At 37.6% G+C, this 22,581-nt stretch overlaps 3 protein-coding genes and 1 pseudogene across 8 annotated transcripts; 2 read left to right on the top strand and 2 right to left on the bottom strand.

Moving 5' to 3' along the window:
* Positions 1 to 30: 30 nt before the first annotated feature.
* LOC119982510 lies at positions 31 to 4,095 on the bottom strand (annotated as a pseudogene).
* Positions 4,096 to 4,447: 352 nt separating this feature from the next.
* LOC119983006 (nicotinamide adenine dinucleotide transporter 1, chloroplastic-like) lies at positions 4,448 to 9,687 on the bottom strand. Its single transcript, XM_038826644.1, has 9 exons — positions 9,051 to 9,687; positions 8,700 to 8,801; positions 8,286 to 8,392; positions 7,334 to 7,382; positions 7,090 to 7,199; positions 6,129 to 6,223; positions 5,938 to 6,026; positions 5,766 to 5,860; positions 4,448 to 5,150 (listed from the first exon to the last, which is right to left on the bottom strand). The coding sequence occupies exons 1-6, from the start codon at positions 9,118 to 9,120 to the stop codon at positions 6,164 to 6,166; spliced, it is 498 nt and encodes a 165-aa protein (XP_038682572.1). The 5' UTR covers positions 9,121 to 9,687; the 3' UTR covers positions 4,448 to 5,150; positions 5,766 to 5,860; positions 5,938 to 6,026; positions 6,129 to 6,163.
* An 812-nt stretch (positions 9,688 to 10,499) lies between these two features.
* LOC119982075 lies at positions 10,500 to 14,192 on the top strand. 4 transcript variants are annotated; one of them, XM_038825257.1, is made up of 5 exons: positions 10,500 to 10,848; positions 11,747 to 11,946; positions 12,770 to 13,263; positions 13,365 to 13,456; positions 13,553 to 14,192. In XM_038825257.1, the coding sequence occupies exons 1-3, from the start codon at positions 10,741 to 10,743 to the stop codon at positions 12,891 to 12,893; spliced, it is 432 nt and encodes a 143-aa protein (XP_038681185.1). In that variant the 5' UTR covers positions 10,500 to 10,740; the 3' UTR covers positions 12,894 to 13,263; positions 13,365 to 13,456; positions 13,553 to 14,192. The 4 variants fall into 4 exon arrangements, with proteins under 4 accessions (XP_038681185.1, XP_038681186.1, XP_038681184.1 ...); XM_038825258.1 differs by lacking the exons at positions 12,770 to 13,263; positions 13,365 to 13,456; positions 13,553 to 14,192 and adding exons at positions 11,334 to 11,431; positions 12,205 to 12,751; XM_038825255.1 differs by lacking the exons at positions 10,500 to 10,848; positions 11,747 to 11,946 and having other exon boundaries at positions 12,889 to 13,051; positions 13,178 to 13,263.
* Positions 14,193 to 15,237: 1,045 nt separating this feature from the next.
* LOC119983108 (L10-interacting MYB domain-containing protein) lies at positions 15,238 to 18,513 on the top strand. 3 transcript variants are annotated; one of them, XM_038826776.1, is made up of 5 exons: positions 15,238 to 15,391; positions 16,170 to 16,508; positions 16,587 to 16,680; positions 16,784 to 17,268; positions 17,631 to 18,513. In XM_038826776.1, the coding sequence occupies exons 1-5, from the start codon at positions 15,350 to 15,352 to the stop codon at positions 18,213 to 18,215; spliced, it is 1,545 nt and encodes a 514-aa protein (XP_038682704.1). In that variant the 5' UTR covers positions 15,238 to 15,349; the 3' UTR covers positions 18,216 to 18,513. The 3 variants fall into 3 exon arrangements, with proteins under 3 accessions (XP_038682704.1, XP_038682703.1, XP_038682705.1); XM_038826775.1 differs by having other exon boundaries at positions 16,778 to 17,268; XM_038826777.1 differs by having other exon boundaries at positions 15,310 to 15,487; positions 16,778 to 17,268.
* The last annotated feature ends 4,068 nt before the right edge of the window (positions 18,514 to 22,581 follow it).

Below are 22,581 nucleotides of genomic sequence, written 5' to 3'. Positions count from 1 at the left end.
ACACATCCATCAGGACCATCACTCTACATCTTGGACCCAAATGCTTATTGTGAAAATTCATGGCCCAGACCGACCCTTTGTAAACAAGCATCACTCTGTCTCTCTTAAATATTTGTGCCTAGAACAAATTTAGGAATTCCTGGGTTTCACATGTCCCATATGATCACATACAAATCAACAGTTGAGATAACTAGGACATCAGCTGCTCGGATCCATATCCCTATCATAACTGAACAAAATTTTATCTGTTAAACTCCATGACTGCAGTGCAACAAATCTGCAAAGAACCAAAATTCGTAGACAAACTTGGTACAATTTGTGATCGAAATCTATCCACCACACACATGCGCGACACAGAAAGTCCATCACTTTTATCATTGTCAAGGTACAGAAGCAGATGGAGAGTGTAGCTGGACCCAAGCAAATTCTTCCTTATAAGCCACACTTGCCTCACAAGAAGATTCGCATGTGTATACAGCGGCCCAATCAAGAGAATCCACATCGTTCTTCACATTGAAATAATAGAGCAGCTGAGGCAATATCTGATAAGACACGAAAAAGAAATAAATCAATAACTTGAAGTTCAGCCAATGTTATATAAAATGGTCATTTAAAGGTAAATGTCATTTGAAAAGTCATATTAAAGTTAACTGTTTACATGCCTCAAACTCCAAAATCATTGCACCACCACAATAGCGGCATTTAGGGATATCAGCTTGAGATGGATGGTCACTTGACAAGGGCCATAGAGGTTTAGCACCAGCATCCCGACAGTATCTGCTATTAACAGACAGAATCAATTCTCCCAAATTGGCAAAATTAGAACTCAAGCATTATTTATTAATGCTAAAGCCAGTAAAAGGACAGGAAAGAAATTTCTGTTACTTTGAGACGAGGCTGGGCAATGAATCAAATTGGGTCATATCCGAAACCAGAACTAAGTTGGGAATATCTAACCTAGAACATATGGACAAATACCTAGAACATATGAACATATTACTTCTCCAGCATTCAGGAATAACTTTGCCTTTAAGAAATCATAAAGGTACTCCTTTGAAGTTTGAACAATATAGGTAGCCTATGTTTGATTCGTGTTGAAAGAAAATTCCAATTCTCTAGCAGAAAAAAAAAATCCACATTAGATCAACAATTCTGTATATACAGTTGGCTGACCAATTCCATAGACTAGTGGCAGAGCATCAGTCTTGTAAACTAAAGATTGTAGTTCAATCCTACGTGGGGGCCAGCTTGGCTGACCAATTTCATTTGATCACAATTCTGTATATACACTACCTCATCAAATTTCATGTGTACCAAATTAGTAACCAGTAATATAGCATAAGGCCTTTATAGGAGATGGCTATGTAAAATGAGGAGGCCCCAGTCGAGGTCTGCAGCCTCTTTATTTGGTGATTTCAAGTTGTGTTAAAGTTGGTCACACAAGATGATGGACCCTGGAATTGGATGCATATAAAAGAAGCCACCTAAAATCAAGAGATTTATCCTTAGATGAAGAAACATATTACCTCACAACTTGTGCAAGGGCCTTAACAATGCGCTGCTGGAAAGTAGCCCAACTTTTTCTGTCACTGTCTCCCTCCATTGAAAGGTAACGATAAGAGAGTGAAGTAAGTATTCGTAACCTCTGACTACAAAAGTCAACAGCATGACACTAGTACCTCAAAATTTTCCAACAATGAGTTCATCGTGTCATCCATTCTGTTACTTGTTATCAATGAACTAGCATGTCCATTGTCTTCCATCATTTCTGTGTCATACTCACTTTCATCCACATTTCGTATCTCATACTCTGGCCACAACGTGTTGCTAGCAACTGCTTGCAAAATTACAATGCAAAACTTCAATGAAAGGTAGTATTCAAATAAGTATATTCTGTCAAGTTAGCAGTGCACTCCTAGGGAAACTAGTGCAAGTACCCAAAACTTATGATTCTAGACCATTTAGGAAAGAAGACACCAAGGAAATTTGCAAGGACCTTTTAATTCATCTCTGAAAATAGTTTCACTGACATTAACTAATATCCTTCTAAAATCAACAATTTAGGACATGAGGTCATGGATACAGGTATATAGCAACTTAAAAGTAAGATAGTTGATTACACGATTATGCTCATCTGGCATTCATATCATACAGCCATCTAATGTGCGACTCACATATCGATAAGCATCCATCAATGAGAAGAATATGATTGAGAAATTGACATATTGGAAAGTGGAAATAACTTACGAAATGCAAATACTAGCCTTTTTGAATATCTGAAGAAGTGGTTCCACCATTACTAGCGCAAGAGTTGAGGGGCTGGGAAGAGAGGCTCAGCCACTGGCAATCAATTCTATGAGCTGAGCGCCAGTGTGTAACTTGCAAACCCCACAAAAAAGTGAGAATGCGAAAGAGAAGAAAAAGAGAGTGGAGCAGATATTCCACTCATAAATGTTCTGCACGATTAAAAAACAAGTGCTTAAGAAACCATTTTACCTGGTGATTTTGTGAGCAGTAATGAACTTTTCTGCAACTACTGCATAGTTTATCTCCCTTCCAGGTACCACACCAATTACAGAGCTTGGCTGAAACAAGCATGAATTAAAAACCATCAACACTCATCATAAGTGCTTATAGCTGCAGGAAAAAAACAGAGTAGGAACAAGTTCTAGGTCCTCGGTAGAAATGCTTCCAGTAGTAGCTTTGCAATTATACAAGACTTTAACTTGATTAATCAATTATGCATCCTAACAAACTCCCCTAGAACATGAAACTTAGATATTGACATCTTACAAATTAAAAAGGGGGCATTTCTCAGCAAACTAATTTGACCTGCCAGCCCCATGGAGCAAGTTTCAGCTGTGTACATTAGTGCATGATAATGATTTTTCAGTCAGTGGAATATAAGAACAATAGGAGTTTGTATAAACTGCTCATTTAGCACTAGCTAGACAACTAGTTCCCGGAATTATGAAGATAAGATACCTCCAGCTCTAGAAGGTTTGTCAGTCCCATCGTATCTTGGGGGCACTCTTGGGTAAAAGGGATTAAGGTGAGGCTATTGACAACAGAAAACCTTCACACTTAGAAAGCATTACATAATCAGAGACTAGTGTACGTATAAAAACAAAAGAATTAGGAAGCATATGCCAATAATTTACAGAACCCATGCAATACCTCCGAGAAACCTTTTCTGGATAGCACTTCCACTGCTCATGTTCATCTCGTAGAAGACAAGCCATTGACTGGCACATAAACACAAATAAAGTCCGATGAAATGCAGATTCCTTCTCCGAGATTGGTGCGTATACCTAAGAGCTCAAAAAAAATTGTCATCAATTTCAATCCCTCTCCCTCTGTACAATAATACTGTGTATAACTAACATTTCAAAATTCTCCAGAATGTATTGGACTGCATAACTTGGTGACATTGACACGAATTAAAAAAACTAGTAGATACCTGAAGTACGAATTGCAAAGGCTCGCCACATATATCACAAGCAGAGCACCTTCCAGAGGGCAAATTGACAGGATCCAACCATGCCTATATCATAAAATTAGAATCTTAAGAAATTCTGCCTCGCAACAATAGAGAATCTTCCCTAAAACTAGAAATAAATCAACTCGACAGATTAAATATTTAAAAAATCTGAAAAATCATGAACTAAGAAGAAGATTAAGGACTGAGTGTGCACCGGTACGCCACCAGCCTTGCTAGGAAAGAATTGGCGGAGAAGTGACCAGTCATACTCTTTCTCCTCTAAGAAACCTAGAGTTACAGATTCTTGTTCATCTTCGTCTTCGTCGTCATCATCTTCATCGACAACGATGTCTTGCACTTCATCGTCGCCATCATCATCATCATCGATGGAAGTGATGCCAAAACCACTGAGCTTCTCCATGGAGTCTTTCTTCGTACCTGACTCCATTCTTTGGTCGTCTATGACCTGGAATTCCGTGAGTAAGAACGAGTACGTAGCCAAGCGCGCGGTGGATGAGATTGAATTATCTGAAACCTCCCTACCCTTCTTCGGGTCACACGTTAAAATTTTTCAGGAAGACATGTTAGGGATTTACCGGACGGAGAGTAGAGGGAACGGGGTTTATGAGTTTATCATTTATGTGGGAAAAAAATCTTTATATATAAAAGCTGGGAAAAAAAAAAGAGTTAAAAACTCAATGTTAGGAAAAAAAAACACTTTTCTTTAAAAATTTATTAAGGCCGTTACGGCAAGGGCCCATGACCAACAGATCATGGGCTCAATCAATCAGATCTTGCAAAGCCCAGATATGGTCCAAATCAAATCATTACATAATTTCCATCTAAACACGATTAAAGCAAGGATACGAGAGCTTGTGTACGTAAAAAAAAAATCTCAATTCTATGACATCTACTTTTTCTGCAAGATCAGTAGATTGATCTAATTCTGAAACTTTTTGGATTTAATTTTGTTCTAATCTTATTATCTGCCAGGTAGTATAATACACCTTCAACCAAAAAAGCAACTGGCAGCAATCACAGCCCCTGATGAAGATCTGTTACACGTAGTAGACTCTTTATTATAAAAAAAATAATAAAACACTAGAATCCTGGCGCCAAAGCTAAACAGCAATGTAGCAACTCAAAAGTTTACAATGAATAATTTAAACACAGTATCAACCTGGCAATCCCCATTATTGGAGAGTTCCAATGGTCGGAGCCCAGTTTTAAGTACTTGTTGCACGACTTTATGAGAGCCAAGTTGTATTCTGAATGTTGCTAGAGTGTATTCTGAATGTTGCTAGAGCTATGAGCTATCAGAACTAACAAAAGAATCTGTATCACCACGAGGACTTGAGGCTGGCCTTTTTTCCGCTGCTGTGGTTGTATTTGATGCTAGTACAAGATTTCATAAGAACTCGATGCATTCATCTCACAGTGCATGAGTGTGTTGATCAGGAGGGAAAAGAGTAACAAGAAACCGGTGAATCATCTCAAAGCTGGTGAAAGTAATAACAGCCGCTGGGGTGGTTCTGAGAAGGTTGGTAGCACACCCTCGATAGAAACCTGCAAGTCCCTCTTGCTGGAACACTTTTTTTACACAATCGATCACACCAGTGTAACGCTTTTCCGTGTGATGACCTTGTTCTTGAAGTCTTGAGCGTACCACCTGCATGTATTGTAGGAAAAATAATATAATTTATCTTTGTCGACGTAATTTGCACTACTGCTGGCTATGAATCTTAAAATCCTATAAAATGTGCTCCAGCAAATCAAATATGGTGTTTGCATCCCATGCAACATGGTGGGTAATACTACTGCTAGTTTCAAGGTAGGAAGGTCCTATTGCATGCCCTCATGCCTGCTGCAATATTTTACTGAAGGTGCATAAGCTGAGGTAAATCCAGAGAGGTAGTTTAAAGGAGAAAAAACACAAGAGTTGAGTAAAATAAAATGTACCTCAGCAAAAAGGTTTTCCAACTATTTCAAACCTTTTCTTTGGCAGATAACTGATAGGGGGGGGGGGGGGCGCGAACCCTAGTGGTTCATAGTTGTAAAGTTATGAGAGTAAGAACACAGAAAAATGTAGAGTAAGTCAATAGGCAAGAGAGGATATATTTGCAAACAATGTTTCCCCAGAAACAAATTATAGCACTTGAACGCATAACCCATGGGACAGAGGAGGGGAGGAGGAACTGATATTTATTGATTCGATTGCGGAATAAAATGCCAAGTAAAGACACCAAGTAGTTAACAAGATTCAGAAAATCCATTTGAAACATACCTCATGTGGATATGTTAACGTGGAGGCAAATATTTTTGAGACAGATGAGGCGACGGCAACGTCGCGTGCACTGAGTTTATCCATCGTGGTATTCTCTGAAAATGGATTACCAAATCATAAATGGTTTCTTTCAGTGGAATCCATAGAAGGCTGAAAATAGGTGAGCAATTACCTTGACTAGCCAAATATATTTTGATCTTCTCATATGTTGGAAATTGAATAGCCACGTGACTGATACCAGCCAATGCAGGGACAAGACCACTAATTGCCACACAAATGATTACAAGATGCTGTCAATGTAATGTTTCACAGATAACCCTGCATTCAGGATATAACTTTAGATTAACATCAGGAAATACAAACCTGTACAGGCCACGAATACCCTCCTCATGAGCAATTCACCTCAAAGCAGAAAGTGTACTCCTATATGGAACCACACCTGTTCTCATTCCTTGTGTCTGTGGAGAAAAGAGATGAATGTAACGGTTTTATCATCATCATCCGAGCCTCTATCCCAAAAGTTTGGGATCGGCTATACATAAACTATTTTAAGAAATGGCAATTTTATAACGGTTATAAATTATCTTCAACTAAAATCATAAAAGGCTTTGTCATTAACCAGCCATTACTCTATTGATAGCCCCGACGCATTCAGTACTCCAGCATAATACTGTCACTGATTCTATAATCAGCTACGCCACTGGAGCCTCAATTCTCTATAAAAAGAGAACAAGATGCATAAATACATACACGATTATTTGTGGTCGCTATCATCCTCATAGCCTCAGTCCTAAAACACTTGGGGGTCACCAACAAGTTTATTATGGTAACCTTACTCAAATGCAGATCAAATGATTTTCACATGGCATGTTCATGGCAAGGACGATCAGCTGTAGCAGACTAACAGTTATGTAAAATAATTAAGATTAATGACCAAACCCAAAAAAAAGAAACACAAATTGGTCTAAGATCATTATTTTTTTTGGCAGGTCAATCCATTATAAACAATGTTGTATGCTTGTTGCTCGGTATATACGCATAAAATATAGCCCTAAAAGCTGCCTATAGCACCCTCTCTTTTAAGCCAAAAAAAAATGAGGATAAACGTTTCACATCCATCAACAGAAGCTATAAGATGTCTGACGCACAGGCAATCATTTTAAAATTACTTCTAATTTACACAAATTCAATGATTACCAAGTAGATTGTTATTTCTATTTACATTCAATAACGTCAATTTTTTTCCTGGTAAGTGAGTGAGGTGGCAGATTCGAACTTGGGTACCACCAAGTCAAGTATATGCCTTAACGTCAATTTGACATACTTGTAATCTTGTTTTCACAACCCAAAGAGGATTTGTCGCAATTGTGGTGGCAGCTCCAGCACCAGAAGCAGCTATCATATTTGCACCAATGCTAAGATGATGATTCTCATCTGCAGATGAACCATGACCAAAGTCGCGTCATATAATTGAAATGAATTACAACAAAACAAGTATATAGCAAAGACAAATTGGGGAATACTGAAGCAAAAATTCCTTCCAGTTTATTCGCAAGTCATGAACTAACCATCTGAACAAAGAAAGCTTTTAAGTTGCTCATACATTGTGAAATAAACCTGCAAAAGAAAGAAAAAGACATAGCATCATGCAGAAGAAAAATAGAATAATTATGTGAATCTGGCAAGAACATGAACCATGAAAATTTTAATACCAAATTCAAGCAAAAACAAATCTGTATTCTGAAATCAATAGACCAGCAAATGAAAGTCTATAAAGCCCCAACATAGCGCATATTGGTAAGGGGCACCAAGGAGATGGAGCCAAACAAAGGGAGCAACAGAGGGAAACTAAACGACAAAAACAAGAAAAATAAACATTGACGCATATTACTTATTTTGAAAAAAACCAGTGATGCGTATTGTTTCCTAACCAATTACTACATTGATAAGCAAGTCGTTTGCTAGTCATTGAATGTGTAACAGGTTAAGAGTGAATATTTTCACTTCAACGTCTGCTGGTAACACAGCTGGTCCAAAGCATGGATAAAGGTGGGCTGGGGTAACTACGTAGTTAGGGCAAAATTTTGCCAAACCTTACGGACTCGAATTCTGAAAAGATAATTGTTTGGGTGTGCCCTACGTCCCATGTAACTGACTCCAACTAATGAAATACTTTTTTTTTTCATCCGCAGTAGAGATGGAAGTCAATCTTTCATAGCTTTGTAACAAAATATAAACTTATGAAATCTGTTTTTAACATTCCTTGTGGTTCACAATTGTCCTTCATTTTTTATGCAAAAATCTGCTAAGTGATACAGGAAAATTGTCCATTTTTTTCATGAAAAAATATCTGCTAAGTGATATTAGATTAGTTTGGTATGTGGTAGTTTCATAAAATGCACATGCTAGTAAAAGTTGCAGACATAATAGTAATACTTCCATGTTCCATAAAGAGTCATCTTTCAAACTTTTGGTAACTGCGAAGTTGAAGAATTTAGTATGAGAAGCAACACAACTTACCGCCCAATTCGGAAGTAATGCCAAAACAGTGGGAGAGAGCCCACGGTACATTCCACGAAGTCCCTCCTTTCGAAATATTTGCTTTAAACTACCAATTATTAGACTGCCTGAGAGAAAATGAAGAAATAATCTCTATGAACTATTAGACTGCCTGAGAAAATGAAGAATAACCTCTATATTATATCAACTTTATGAATGCCCAATCAGCAAATAACCCCTGGCAAATTCTAGGATATTAGTTTAATTCCAACAGAAACCTCTCCAAAGACAGAAAATAAAGATACAGGAAGGAGCCTAATAAAGTAACTGATGCTATCTCTATCTGTTCTGCAATCTTCCATACGGGTATGTCATAGTTTACGACCATGCCAAAATAACATTCTACATGCATCTTGAGCGTAGGGTAGTACATACCTCTAACATTTGAATGCGCTGCATCAAGCTTGGGAAGCCCATGGACTTGAAGCCTAGTCTTTATAACATCCAAGGGACATACAAACGTTGCAGCAATAACTCCTGCATCACAGGAACCATAACCGATTAAGCTTAAAACTTAAAAGGAGCATTCAATGTTACCATAATTAGACGATAGCACCAAATTCCCAAGTCGTATCTTTAGACGTCATTTCCTCTTCGACTTGAGCAAGCTATTTATCTTGCTAAAACAAAATCACAAATTTGAACTTGTTTCTCGCTGAACATCTTTTCCTCAGTTTTCCTGAGCAACCAAAATTCCAAAAAAATTAAAAGCACATGACAACATACCTGCAGCGGCACCGGCACCTGCATTGCAAAGAAGACCCCTAGCATTAGGGACATGAGAATTGTTGGACATCTCTACAAGCAGAATAAGAAATCAAAGAACAAGCAGAATCTGGAGCGCGATAGAATGCAACCAAGGAGTCCTCCCTCGAGAGGCCGATCACCGAGAACCAGAGTCGCATGGCCAAGAGGAGATAGAGCTGCGTAACCGGGTGAGTCGAATCACAAACAAGCTCGAGTTAGGGTTTTAATTTCCGTGAAGGGAACAGGATCCAATAAGAGAAGGGATGTGCCTAATTGGATTACGGGTGAGACTCGATCGGATCGAGGCCGCCATTGAATTGGATTGGAATATTCATCTCTATGTATGACGACTCATACATCAAAACGTGAGGCTTTTGTTTCGTTTTTTATTCCTATGTCGTCATCGCCCTCGGCCTGACGATTCTCCGCGGATGGCTCCCTTCAGAAATATTCACAGTAAACAGTACTTAAATGAACGGTCGTGATCTCCAGACGGCTGAACTCCGACGGCGAGTTATGACTCGTGCGGCGTGCACCTTACCGATTTCTTACGAGTTTAGTCTGGTTTGGTCAAGTCAACCAAAGGGAAAAAAGTAAAACTAGTAATCACTATCAGCGAATGCCAAACAAGCTGGCTGTTTGCTGGGTCTCATTGAATGGGCCCGGTCCAGTTCAGACTTAAATTTTGGGTTTTCCCTTGTTCGGGCATGGCGCGTTTGCTTGTGAAGCTAATTTTTGTCGTTGATTTTTTTTGTTTTGTTTTCATGAGCACATGTTTTTGCATGTACAAGCTGGCTCGTGGATTGTTTGGTGGAGTAGTACTCCACGTGATCCCGATGGGATTTTTATATCGAAGATCATAATCATATAAACATGATAAAAGAATTTTAACAATTTGATATTCCAATTATCTAAACAATTGAATTTGACGTATATAATTCAAATGAATTCATGAGTTCCACATGATGCACATCAAATCATTTGCATACAATTCAATAGTTAGGATAACATCTACTAAATCCCTATCGTTATTGATAATAATGCGACACGAGGAAATACAAAGCAAGTCGATGCCACCTTCAAGGAGAACTTTGTTGGGATACAAAAGAGTTTTACTTGTAAGCACAACCCAATCTTACGAGGTCAGGTTTTTTAGGACCAAAGCTTCAATTCTAAGTCAATTTTAGGTCAGTTCACATCTATCAAACAAATCGATTTTGACTTGAATGCAGACAACAAAATTATTTGATTGAGTGGTAAATTATGGTATGATCGTATCATGGTGGGTTCGAATTTAAAATTGCAGAGATTGCAGAGAGTTACTTTCCACTCTTGACGCAATAATGTTAATCAATTTTATTAATCTATTAATATTTTTACAAAAATAAACTCACCAAAAATAATCAAACCGAACACTAGTATTTTCACTATTTTGTGCCCGCAATCTTAGTGGGTGCATGTACGAAGTCGCACGGGTCGCTCGGTCAAATTATTTCAATGTCCAACTCGGGCGGTTTCGCTGTCACTCAAACCCACTCTGGTGACCGATTCTACAACCCGCCGCCGGAGCGGCGACACAAGCAGCTCTTGCTGCAGCAGCAGAAGGAGCTTGGGAGGCCGTTGCAGAAGGAGAACCAAGTCGACTTGCTGCAGGCGAGGACCGACTCGGATGAGTACATTATCGCGCTCCGCCTCTCCCCCTAGAGTTGCTAATTTGACCAATTTGGATCGGCTCATGGAATCGGTTACTCCTTTCGTCCCAGCTGAGTATCCGGAGGTAAGGGTGTGTAGTCTCGTGCTCTAATAGGCTTTTCTCCTTTTTCTGCTATAATGAAGCAGCATTTTTGTTCAACTGATTTTTTTTTGGGAACGCGAGGTGGATTGTAGGTTTTATTGAGAGCAGAAGTTGTTATTGAGATACAAAACTCATTGTTTCCGTTGTTTCTCTTTATGATGGATGAAAGTTTAGTTAAATCAATATAAAGCGTAAATTAGGATCATTTGCTGTGAGAATTTTCTTTTCTATGGGGTTTAAGATGATTTAGGAGAACGGGCGTAGCATCTTCTTCTTTTTTTTTAATCCCAAAAGTGTTGAGAATTTGCAAGATTTTGAGGTATTTTGCTTTAAAAAAATTGTATGGTTCTTTAGTAGACAAGGAGGCCAGTTATTCATTTTATACAACTTCATGAGACTCAACTGGGCAAAGCTTTAAAAAGACTTGTCTAGTCCCGAGTTTTGACACACATTCCCTCTTCTTCTAGGTCATACCCCTTGTTGCTTCTTAACATAACTTCGTTGGCAATTGGAAAAGAAAATTTAATCTCTGGTTTGAAGCAACCAAAAGTAAATGCAAGTCCAGGTGATTGTGGTGCTATGTTTGTACATGGAATTTTACTCTTTGGTTAGATGCAAGTTAAGATGTTGAGATTTCGTGATAATTGTTCTGCTCTTTGTGTCTCTTCTGTATAAATAATTCAAATGAACAAAGTATTCAGTTTGTCTTCTTACATTTCAAGAGAATGGTTTCTTTTATTTCCTGATGTCAAAGACAGAGAAACTTAGATTCCCAAAGATATTTCATTTTATGGTTTTGCCATGATCAAATCAAGTGTTGGGGTATGTGATGGTGCTGTATATCTGCTCTTCTTTTCTTTTTCTTTTTTTGAGTCAACAGGCAAGATCGCAGAGGTGGAGAACTCGTGAAGCTGATTTGCAGCCGTTCTTTTGTCTTGGTGATCTATGGGAATCTTTCAAAGAGTGGAGTGTGTATGGAGTAGGAGTACCACTTCTATTAAATGGGAGCGAATCTGTTATACAATACTATGTTCCATCCTTGTCAGGGATACAATTGTATGTAGACTCACAGAGGCTGAGGTGAGCTTGATTTAGTCTTTTCTATTTTATTCGGTTTCTAGTTGAGTTTTTAATCTGCTGCATCTCCTTATTTGTTGGCTCTTGTTTCAAAGCTTTTCTTCTCAACGGCTGCTGCTCTTTCTCTCTCTGAGATTTCTTTTTCGATAGTTGTACGATATATGACATCTCTGTTTTTGAGCAGTTTTGATTTGGGTTAAAGTTAAGTTAGTATTCTTTTTTCTTTTTGGCTTTAAGGAGATTTTCTTTCTGTCTACTCAAGCTAGCAGCATGGTTCAACATTTTGCATCAAGATAGATTTAAAGGCTCAGGCTTGGAGTTTACTTGGCAGTTTTTCAATGAGGTGACCTCTGGTGGTCCCAGGATATGTTCCACTTCCTATTATTTTGATCAAATGGACTACTAGCTTTTGTATTGAATTCATCACATGTGGGGATAAAATTGAAAAAAAAAAGAGGCCCAATAGATATTCCTGTTTTATTTTAACCATATGCAACTTAATCTCTTAGCAAGATTGTTTATTTGTGGGGGTGGATGAAGTGAGTGGGCCTCATCCAAGCCCTTCTTTAAGCACTTGTATTTCATGTAGATATGTCATCTGACCCAGATTCTCTTTGGGCGCTCTCCTGGTGTAATCAAACTTTTAAATATCTAATTTTTCTCTTCCCTTGCGTTTTGTTTAACTATTTTGTAGAAATATTTGCTTGAGGTAAATGACTACTTGTTTTCCAATGCTGTTTCAATTCGCTTATTGTTGTGCACAAAGCCAAAAATAAGAAAGTGCATGTTCAATCTTTCTCATGATTAATTCATATTTAATTCTCAGGAAACCTAGTGAAGAGAGTGATGCAGAGTCTTCTAGAGAGAGTAGTGTTGGCAGCAGTGATTGTGAGGCATTATGGCGAGGGAAAGGTGTTGTTGATGGAGCATGGTTCAACGTAACATTATGAACGTGAACTCTGAAAGGATGAATGGACTTGCATTGAGAGATAAACCGACAATAAGTTTCTCTAGTGATGAATCTGAGATCTCCAGTTCACTTGGGCTACTTGCATTTCAATATTTGGAAGAAGAACAGCCTCGTCATCGAAAACCTCTATATGACAAGGCAAGACTATATTCATGCGCATTAGCTTGTTTAGCTTCTTGTGAATTGATTTTCTCCTTTTCTACTTGTCCTGGGTCCTGACTTGGTGCCCTTGGATGCCACTGTCGCCGCCACCGCCTACATCAGGTTTCAACTATTGCATCTAAATTCCCAGATATCGGAATTTACAGGAGTTGTGATTTATTGCCTGCAAGTTGGATCTGTGTGGCTTGGTAAGATATGTTCCTAGGTGTTGGATGTCAAAAAAAGGATGAGTGTGTTTTAGCCTTCTGATCATATTTACTGTTACTGATTAGTCAAACATCTGGTTCAGGTACCCTATATACAGAATACCGATGGGTCGAACACTACAAAATCTAGATGCTTCCTTCTTATCCTTCCATTCCTTATCAACACGCTCAAGAAGTACATCTCTCTCCCTTGCCCATGGACCATCCCCTAATCAGTCAAAATCATTAGCATTATGACTCATGATTTTGGTACTGCTCGTGATTTGTACAGGCAAAAATCAGATACAATTTCGCCGTTGGAGTGGGAGGAAAGCTTCTTGTGACCATGCATTCATTACCAGTATTTGGCCTTGGTTCCTACAAGTTGAAAGGTTCAATTTTGTCTTCCAATGAAGCCGATGAGTGGCAGCAAGCAAATTCCCTATTGCAGGCTGCTGATAATTGGCTCCAAGCTTTGCAGGTTAAGCTTCCTGATTTCCAGTTTTTTCTTTCCCACAACACCCAGGGAAAATAACTTTTTATGTGCCATAGGCAAAGGCCTTGGCTTTGTGAGTTTTGAAAGATAAATTGTCTGATCTTAAAAGACCTCTTCTTCCATAGATGTCGGTTTTTAGACTGCTCATCTTTTTTTGAGTCTGAGTTTATACATTTATAAGACTTACAGCCAGCAGCTGTCCACAAGAAGGATATGCTTCTTCAGGCTTTTGCAGTCTTAGTGAGGGATGAGAAACTTGACGAGGGGCACAAGTCAGCATATCAGAATAAACATGGATTCTCCCTTATACGTCGTCGTGCATGGGGAGGGTAAAAGTTTATAAACCTGTATATTATTTGTTCGTCCCTGGATATTTCTCCTCTCCTCTAATCCCTCATGCACATAATACGAAAATAACAATTTTCATCACAGGCAATCCTCTAATTTTTCTATCTCGAGTATGTTTCCCGTAGCTGCATTATGTTTGTGCTAGCCATGAAGATCTCTTTGTGATGTTATTGTCATTTTGTTGGAACTTTAGGTTTAACATAACAGTTGATATTGTCTGCTTGAGCTATAAATGTCATGTACACATACTTGTGAGAGAGATCTAGAGTGGCTGGCTTTTGGTTTTGGAGGGGAAGACATTTTATGTAAAAAAAGAGGGAAGAATATGAAGAGGATTGCACCACCCCTTTCTTGGCAACTATCTCGTGCCCTAACAAATGATATGGTTGTTGAATTGAATGCTTCCAAAATTGGATGAACCTTCGACTTTTGTTTTGTTTCATCTTTAAATACGTCTTGGCAACAATAAGTTAATGTAACAATTTCAGTATGGATTATTCATCTTTTGTTGGCTACTTCTTTTATGTGACATTATTGTCTATAATATTGTGAGAAATGCAAAGAAAAACGCAACACAAAAAATAAGCTTCTGTTTAGTGAAATACAACCTCTTTTTCTTTTTTTTAATACGTGATCATAAAGATATTGTTGTCAGATAATCGAACTCGGGATAAATTAAAGTTGTACACAATTAAATGTGTTTCATATTTCAAGGGAAATTTCAGTCAATACCATATAAATGCATATAGAAATTTCTCACCCGACATAGAGTTAGTTGAATCAAAGTCCAATGGGGTCTTATTTTGAGTAAGAATTGAATTCAGAACCTTTTGAGTCCATATGATTTGATCTAACAAATTAACAAAAATTTATCACTAGACTATAACCAAAAGTTCATTGAACACGTGCAATGCATCTTCCTTCTATTTACATAATTAAATTGCATATCGATATAAAAAAATAATTATATAAAAGTATAATACACAAGGGAAGAAATTTTTTATTTTTTATTTTTGCTATTTTTGACAGATGATCTTACCCTTATCAGTTATCAATGTAGAGCAGAGGAGCTACTAGGAGAGATCAGGAGTCCACATATATTTTACTGCAAATAAGTCATTTTCATAATTTTACAAAAAGAAAATTTTGGGTGGGCTTTAATTTAGACTTGGGTTGGGTTTCTGGGCAAACACCGTACATGAACCAGGGATAAGACAATCCCGTTGCTCTCGTTTTTAATTTGCGATGAGCGATAACCCTAACAGGGTTGAAACCATTACCGTTCAGGTTAGTCTCTAATCCCTAATCCTGGAAAATCTTATCCCCAAATTTGCAAACACCCCTCTTTTCTTGTTCCTGTGATCTCCCTCCCCAGATTCCAAGGTATAGTGAATCCTGTTCTTCACATGTAAATTGTTTTTGTCCGTTCTGGGTGTACAATACATGCGAATGTGAAGCTTTCTTTTGTTTTTTCGTTCTGGGTACTGTATATTTGGTTCTTTTATGATCGTCTTGTGCTCAAAAGATGTCTTTGACCTGCTGAAAGAGAGGATATTGGTCTCTTTGTCGTTCTGGTGACTGAAATTTTAAGAAGATTTGATATTTATAGCTCAATGTGGATGACTTCGTAATCATACCTGGAATTACGAATCTTGGTTGTTTGGTTCTTAAAAAGATTAAGCTTTTTAGTTTTCATGATGCAAATATGATAAAGGATAGGAGGCACCCATGTGTATTACCGTTTTAGTTTATTAGGGTTCTAATCCAAGACGTGCTCATATTGGAGGCAATGGCTGTGGCAATTAAAGGACATTAAATCTTTAAATATCCGTATTAATACAGACAAAAGAAGTTGTTTTCTAATGATTTTCAATAAGAAACTTGTTCAATGATGTTCTGTTTATCAATACTTCGTCTTTGATTCTTACTTCAGAAAGAAAATTGATAATTGTTGTTAAGAGAGGCGGATATATCTAACAATCTACAAACTTACTGATGAGCCTTTGTATATTTGTCATTTGTGGGAATTTGAATGCTCTTTACTGATTTATTTCTGGTGTTGTAGAGTATGGGCAAGCGAGCAGAAAATGGCGGGGATCGTTTGAGGACGATTTGGACGCCTGAAATGGATAGGTTTTTCATCAATCTCATGTTACAGCAAATAAGCAAAGGAAATAAGTTTGATGATCACTTATTCAGCAAAAGGGCGTGGAAGCAAATGTCTGCATTGTTCAATTCAAATTTTAAATTTCAATATGAGAAGGACGTTCTGAAAAATCGGTACAAAACACTCAGGAACCTGTACAGGGCGGTGAAGAAACTCCTTGACCAGGAAGGATTCATCTGGGATGAAAGACGACAAATGGTGACTGCTGAAAATAATGTCTGGGATGAATATATTAAGGTGTAAAGCTTGTGCTCTTGTGCTACAATTCATGGATCTATTATCTTGTTACAAGTCTTAACTGATTATTTATTGCAGTTACACCCGGATGCACGGTCATTTAGAATCAAAACCATTCCATATTATAATGACTTGTGTTTGATATATGGAAAGAAAACAGCTGAAGGAAAAGGTAACTCGGCTGGTGTTGGTGCCATTTTTTAGTACAATATATCAAGATATTGTATCTGTTAAGTTTCTGACGTATGCTTCTACCCATTTTTTATTAGTATCAGGTGACACGGAACCACAAATGTCCGAGGATTTGGTTGAGAATAAGATCACAACTGTTGTTCAGCCGCAAATTGTTAGTGAGGCATCTCCAGGAGCCCTGAATGAATTTAAAGATGCTGAAGCTCACCAAATTTGTTCTTCAAAGGGAGTAGCTGATACTCCAAATGTAGGAGGATCAAGCACTCGTTCTAGGACTTTTTGGCAACCACCAATGGACCGTTATTTCATTGACATCATGCTGGAGCAACTAGTAAAAGGAAATCAGATTGACGGTGTATTCCCCAAACATGCGTGGATGGAGATGATGGCGGCGTTTAATGCTAAGTTTGGTTTCAACTATGATGTGGATATTCTAAAAAATCGATACAAAACTCTGAGAAGGCAACATAATGCCATAAAGAATCTTCTTGAAGTGGATGGATTTATTTGGGATGAAACTCGTCAAATGGTGACTGCTGATGACTCGCTCTGGCAAGATTATATCAAGGTGCGTGTCCATCCATGCATACACGCAACATTTGGAAATTACATGGAACATAATTTTCTGCTTGTGTTGTATAGGACTGGAAATATTACTAAATCTTTTAGGGTTTTTTGTTACACCTAGAATTCGCGTTTTTGAGCCACGAAGTACATCTTTCCTTGTTATGCCTACCACCAGTGCTGAAACCGTAAGGCGGGTGTCATAGCTGACCTTTATAATTGATCTTCACCATTAGGATAACTTTTGAACCTATTAAACTGACAATTTTTCATCACCAATAAAGTATTTATAATTCTCTGATGACTTGCATTTTCCTTTGCTTATTTATGTTTTGAAAAAATGCTAATGTGATAAAATATATGCAGACACATACAGACGTGCGACAGTTTATGACTCGACCTGTTCCCTACTACAAAGACTTGTGTTTGATATGCGGCGACTCAAATGTTGGCGAAAATGATGGCTTTTCCATTCAAAATCTAGAGCTGCAAAATGGTCTTCAGTTTGAAATCCTTTGTGAAGAATCAATGAGTCATGAGTCTCTGGCCGCAACAAGTTCCAGTGAAGATGAAGCAGATAATGAACCAGGGCCAGCATATGGTGATTTGAAAGCTGACATACCTAATAGGAAAACCAAAAGCAAGCCAGATAAATGCTCTCCATCTCCCAAAAAATTACGGGCGGAAGATTGGGGGTGGCATACTGCTCTACGTGAGATGACAAATGCTGTATATTCATTAGCAGATGAGAAGAAAATCGATGAGAATTCAAAATCAGCGTCGATAGAGACTGCGATTAAAGCAGTTCAAGCTCTGCCGGACATGGACGAAGACCTTATACTGGATGCCTGTGATCTCCTTGAGGATGAAACAAAAGCAAGAACGTTTTTAGCATTGGAAGTTAAGCTGAGGAAGAAATGGTTGTCGCGGAAGCTTAGGCCTCTGTCCTAGTCTTCTTAATTCCTCCCCTATGGCCAATGCATCGGATTCAAATTCCTTTTGGCTTGCTTATGACTCAGATTGGGTCTGGGCCCATAACTTTTCTGCTTAGTAGTTACTAGTTAGTACCTAGTAGTAGGCTAGTAGCAAGGTGGTGTAGCCAGTTTGGGCTTTTACTCAATCTCGGCCCATGCCTACCCTTCTGGGTGCAGAATGAGCTGCAATGACTGCCCTGGGCCCACGCTTTCTTGAATAATTGTATGAATCAAAAGATTTTTATTTTCTTAATTGAAGGGGCAGATACTCGATATCCAATTTTGTTTAAAAAAGGTGGGGCCAAACATATGATCTAATGAATCAATCACCGGATTAAAGGTCATTTCAGTAGAAGTCTCTCTGCAGTTTTAATCACATGTATGTTTATTGGTGTGGAATCCACACAATTTTTTAAATTTGATCGGCTGAACGTTTGTGAAGACTATTATAGTAGATGAACGTTATTTGCATCCCATTTTTTGTTAAATACACTTCACTCTAGTATTTTTTTAAAAGGTTAATATGGTGTACTTAACAAAAAACGGAGTGTAAATAATATTCATCATTAAAATGACTTCTACATTTGTTTGCTCGACGAACTCTCACCTCTTAAATTTGATAAATCGATTGTGATAAATGGCTCGAACATATGTGATGGCCATTATAAAGATTTCTATAAACGCTCGCTCCACGAACTCCCACCCCACCACATTCAAAAGTACAATCGCTACTTTTTTCTTATACAAGAAAAGGTACAATCACTGCTACGGGGAAAATGGTGTTGGGTTCTTTTTTGATAAGAGGAAAGTGGGGTTGACAGACTCTTGAAAAGAACCCAACTCGAACCTTTGTCCGAATTAGACATTGAACAAGATCACAACAGGACTTGATATGCCACGAGGACAAACAACGACAAGTCAGCAAAAAGCCAAAAACAATAGAAGCTCAAAGCCTCAAATGGGTTATGTTGTGTGATGTTAGATTTGATGGATGGATGACACCAACGTACGTGTACACACTACACACATAATATCCTCAATAGCTTCTCATATTTTCTTTTTTCATAAATGTGATTCTTTATTTATAAAGTAGGAGATAAGAAAACAACATGACTAACAATCTCAATCTCAACGCATAAAGATCCAGGGGGAACAAAGCCCTATCAGATCCGGATTGTGCAAAAATTTTGATTTCCAAAAGACTAAGAAAGTCAATCAACACAGAGGGACTCCTACTAAGCCGACAATCACAAATCAACGACAGACAGCAAAACACCAATCTCATAATCATTATTGTTAGTTCTTGTTGGGTTTTGGTTAATAAGGTGGTGATGGAACACACCAACATGTACACATGACCATAATTGGCCTACAGACTTTCGACAGAGAGATACTGGCCTTCAATGGTCTCCTCTACAACTCAAAATTATGAAAATTTGATTAAATTATATTAAAAAAACAATGAAGAAGATTAATTGCACAGTTCATGGCATAATGCCGCGCTCTAACCGATGATGATGTGGTTATTGAATGCACCCACCCTTCCCCCCACTTATTACACTTGTAAACTTTCCAATGCCAACAAAGATTTGAGTCCCACTAACGACGGACACCAAAATTCAATTCTAGTTGGGAATCAAAGCATGTCGTAACTCCTACGTGTTAACCCCGTATTCATTATAAACAATATTAGAGTATAATCAAAAACATATATAGACTCACGAGTTTTTGTATTCGATACTCACTAGTATCAATATTTTTGTGATCATGCGTTGGTTTTTGGTCCAATACATATCTCAGTTCAATAGTAATTATAATTCCAAGTATGAAATTGGATTTGTGCATGTGCATAACTCACACATACTAAGATCTGACCTATCACTTGCGCTACTCCACGGGTGCGGAGTAGCCTATATGCTAGGATAATAAGATTATTTGTAGCTCGTCTTATCTTTATTAAGTAATAAATGTTTAAACCCCTAATGAAGTCCTAACCATCAGTTGCACTTGAAAACGCAAAAACTGTCCATGTGCACAAAATGATTAGGAATCTCTCGGTTCTAGTCACATGAACGTACGTGCTGAGAACTACGCCCCCTTGGGTTGATAATAAGCCTAAGAGGCTAAGAGAGAAGAAAATGGAAGTGGAAATAATTGCAAAAAAAAAAAATACATATATATATATATATACACACACATATTTATTTATTTATTTATAATATGAGGTTGTAAATGAGGGGAATCTCTCATAAATCATAATTGCTGTTATCAATCTTGATTCTTGAAATAATGCATGCATGCAACCCTTTTTCACATATATATATATACACACGCACACATACATGTATGTGTGTGTGAATTAGTAGGTTTTCCTTTCGATGACGGACAGAAGGCAAATCCAAAGCATCACGTACATACTTAGATTAGTTAGGTTAATAACAGACAACTATGACATGGGATTTACGCATATGCTTCAATCAGCAAATCGGTTAAATTAGGTTGATGTTAGCAGCACTCTCTCTTTCAGTGCAACGATAATGGTTGACTTTATTTTAACAAATGCATTAATGCAATAGCTAAAAATTCAATCCCAACTACAACAACATTTATGACACTTAGGCCCGTCGGTTTCAATCTTAAGCAATTATAATCAGAATACCAAATTTTGACATGTATTGGGATTATAAATTTCATAATATAAGTATTGGTGACGCGATTATTGAAAATAAAAAAGTTAAATTAAACAAACATTGTCATGTGATGTGAATACAATTATCATTACGATACAAGTGTAACCAATCGGACCCTTATAATTGAGGAATTTAATATTGAATTTGACTACTTTTGCAAACCCTACTCATCATCAAATCAACTAATTTCTTCTTCAATTTCTTTGAAAGGGATGTCCAAATGTGGGTTCTTCTCTTCAAAGAGTTACATCAGCATGACTTTGACTAACAAATGTGAGTTCTTCTTTGAAAGTAAGTGTGTGTTTGGTTCAAGATCCAAGTCACTTTCTCCTAGCTCTCCATATAGTTGGATGATCAGTTAAAGTGTATGTGATCACTGATTTCCACATCTTTCTCTTTCATTGAGCAGCTCACCAAACAGTGCACTTTTGATTGAGGGGCTATTCTCTGCTGTTTGTGCTGGTTTTTCACGTTAATTAGTTGTCATTCTAGCCTCTAGGTGTTGAAAATTATGAATTAGGACAAGAAAATAATAATAAAATTATTATAATTGGAGTTTTGGAAGTTTAGACCTTGATTAAAGCACAAGGAAGTAGAGAGGAACAAGAAAGAAACAACCGGCTCCCCATAATTAGCGGGCCGAGAGTTGCGATGTGAGTGTGTTTTCTTGTATTAATGGGAAATCACCTAAAAAAAAAACCTAATAACCTTCTCCAGCAAATGTACCATTAACTTATAAGCGAAGTTAGTCAATAACATAATCCTGAAATTTGTGAGTAGCCTGAGTGGCAGGACAGATCTTAGTATTTGTGGGTTAGGTGCACGTATACGAGTTTGATTCTATGCTTGAGTAAAAAAGAGTCCTGGAATTTGGTATTGACCACATATGGAAAAGACCAACAAATTTGAGATTTAGAAATTGATGCCACTTATGAGGCATACATACCCTCAATTGGTATTTTTAACATTTGACTTCATTGTGGATTGTTTGGTGCAATTTAATCACCCGTTAGTTAAATACTATTCATAGATTAATTAAGGACACATGGGTATGCAATTTTACATGTACGCTTCCTTTGTGGTTTGGAATTTTCATTTTGGATCGAAATTCCATAATAATTTTTGGTTTATAGGGGAACAGAGAGAAACTATTAATGGTCAGCATAATTTATGATAAGGTTTGGTGGATCGTTAATGGCCTGGTTAATGGAAAGCCCTTTTGATTCATGTCATTAGTCATTTTGGGTTTAAGTGGGAAAATGTTAAGCGTGAGCAAATCCCAACGTTGCAATGTGTGTGTGTGTGTCTATATCTATATATATATAGATATGGGTTTGCCACCAGAGCTACAATTAATATGTTGTTGAATATTTTTGCCAGTAATTCCTTCAATGAAATAGCACAAGTTGTTTTCATGGAAACAAAAGAGTAATACAAGCACAAAGATATATATATATGGAGTTCGACTCCAAGTCATAGTGGTTTTTGACAAGGAGAGCTAAAATATTTTACAATATCAATGTGAGAGATATTGCAATCTATCATACCCAAAGAGAATATGACCACCATGATTATTGCTTACTAAAAGTTAGAAAATCCCGACTGACATTATCATTTTAAATAGTTTTAATTGGATTCGGTTGAATGGTATAT

The sequence above is a fragment of the Tripterygium wilfordii genome, chromosome 17 (genome assembly GCF_013401445.1).
Source record: "Tripterygium wilfordii isolate XIE 37 chromosome 17, ASM1340144v1, whole genome shotgun sequence".
Taxonomy (NCBI): Eukaryota; Viridiplantae; Streptophyta; class Magnoliopsida; order Celastrales; family Celastraceae; genus Tripterygium; species Tripterygium wilfordii.
Note: the sequence above shows the minus strand (reverse complement) of the source record. Positions and strands in the feature narration are given on the sequence as shown.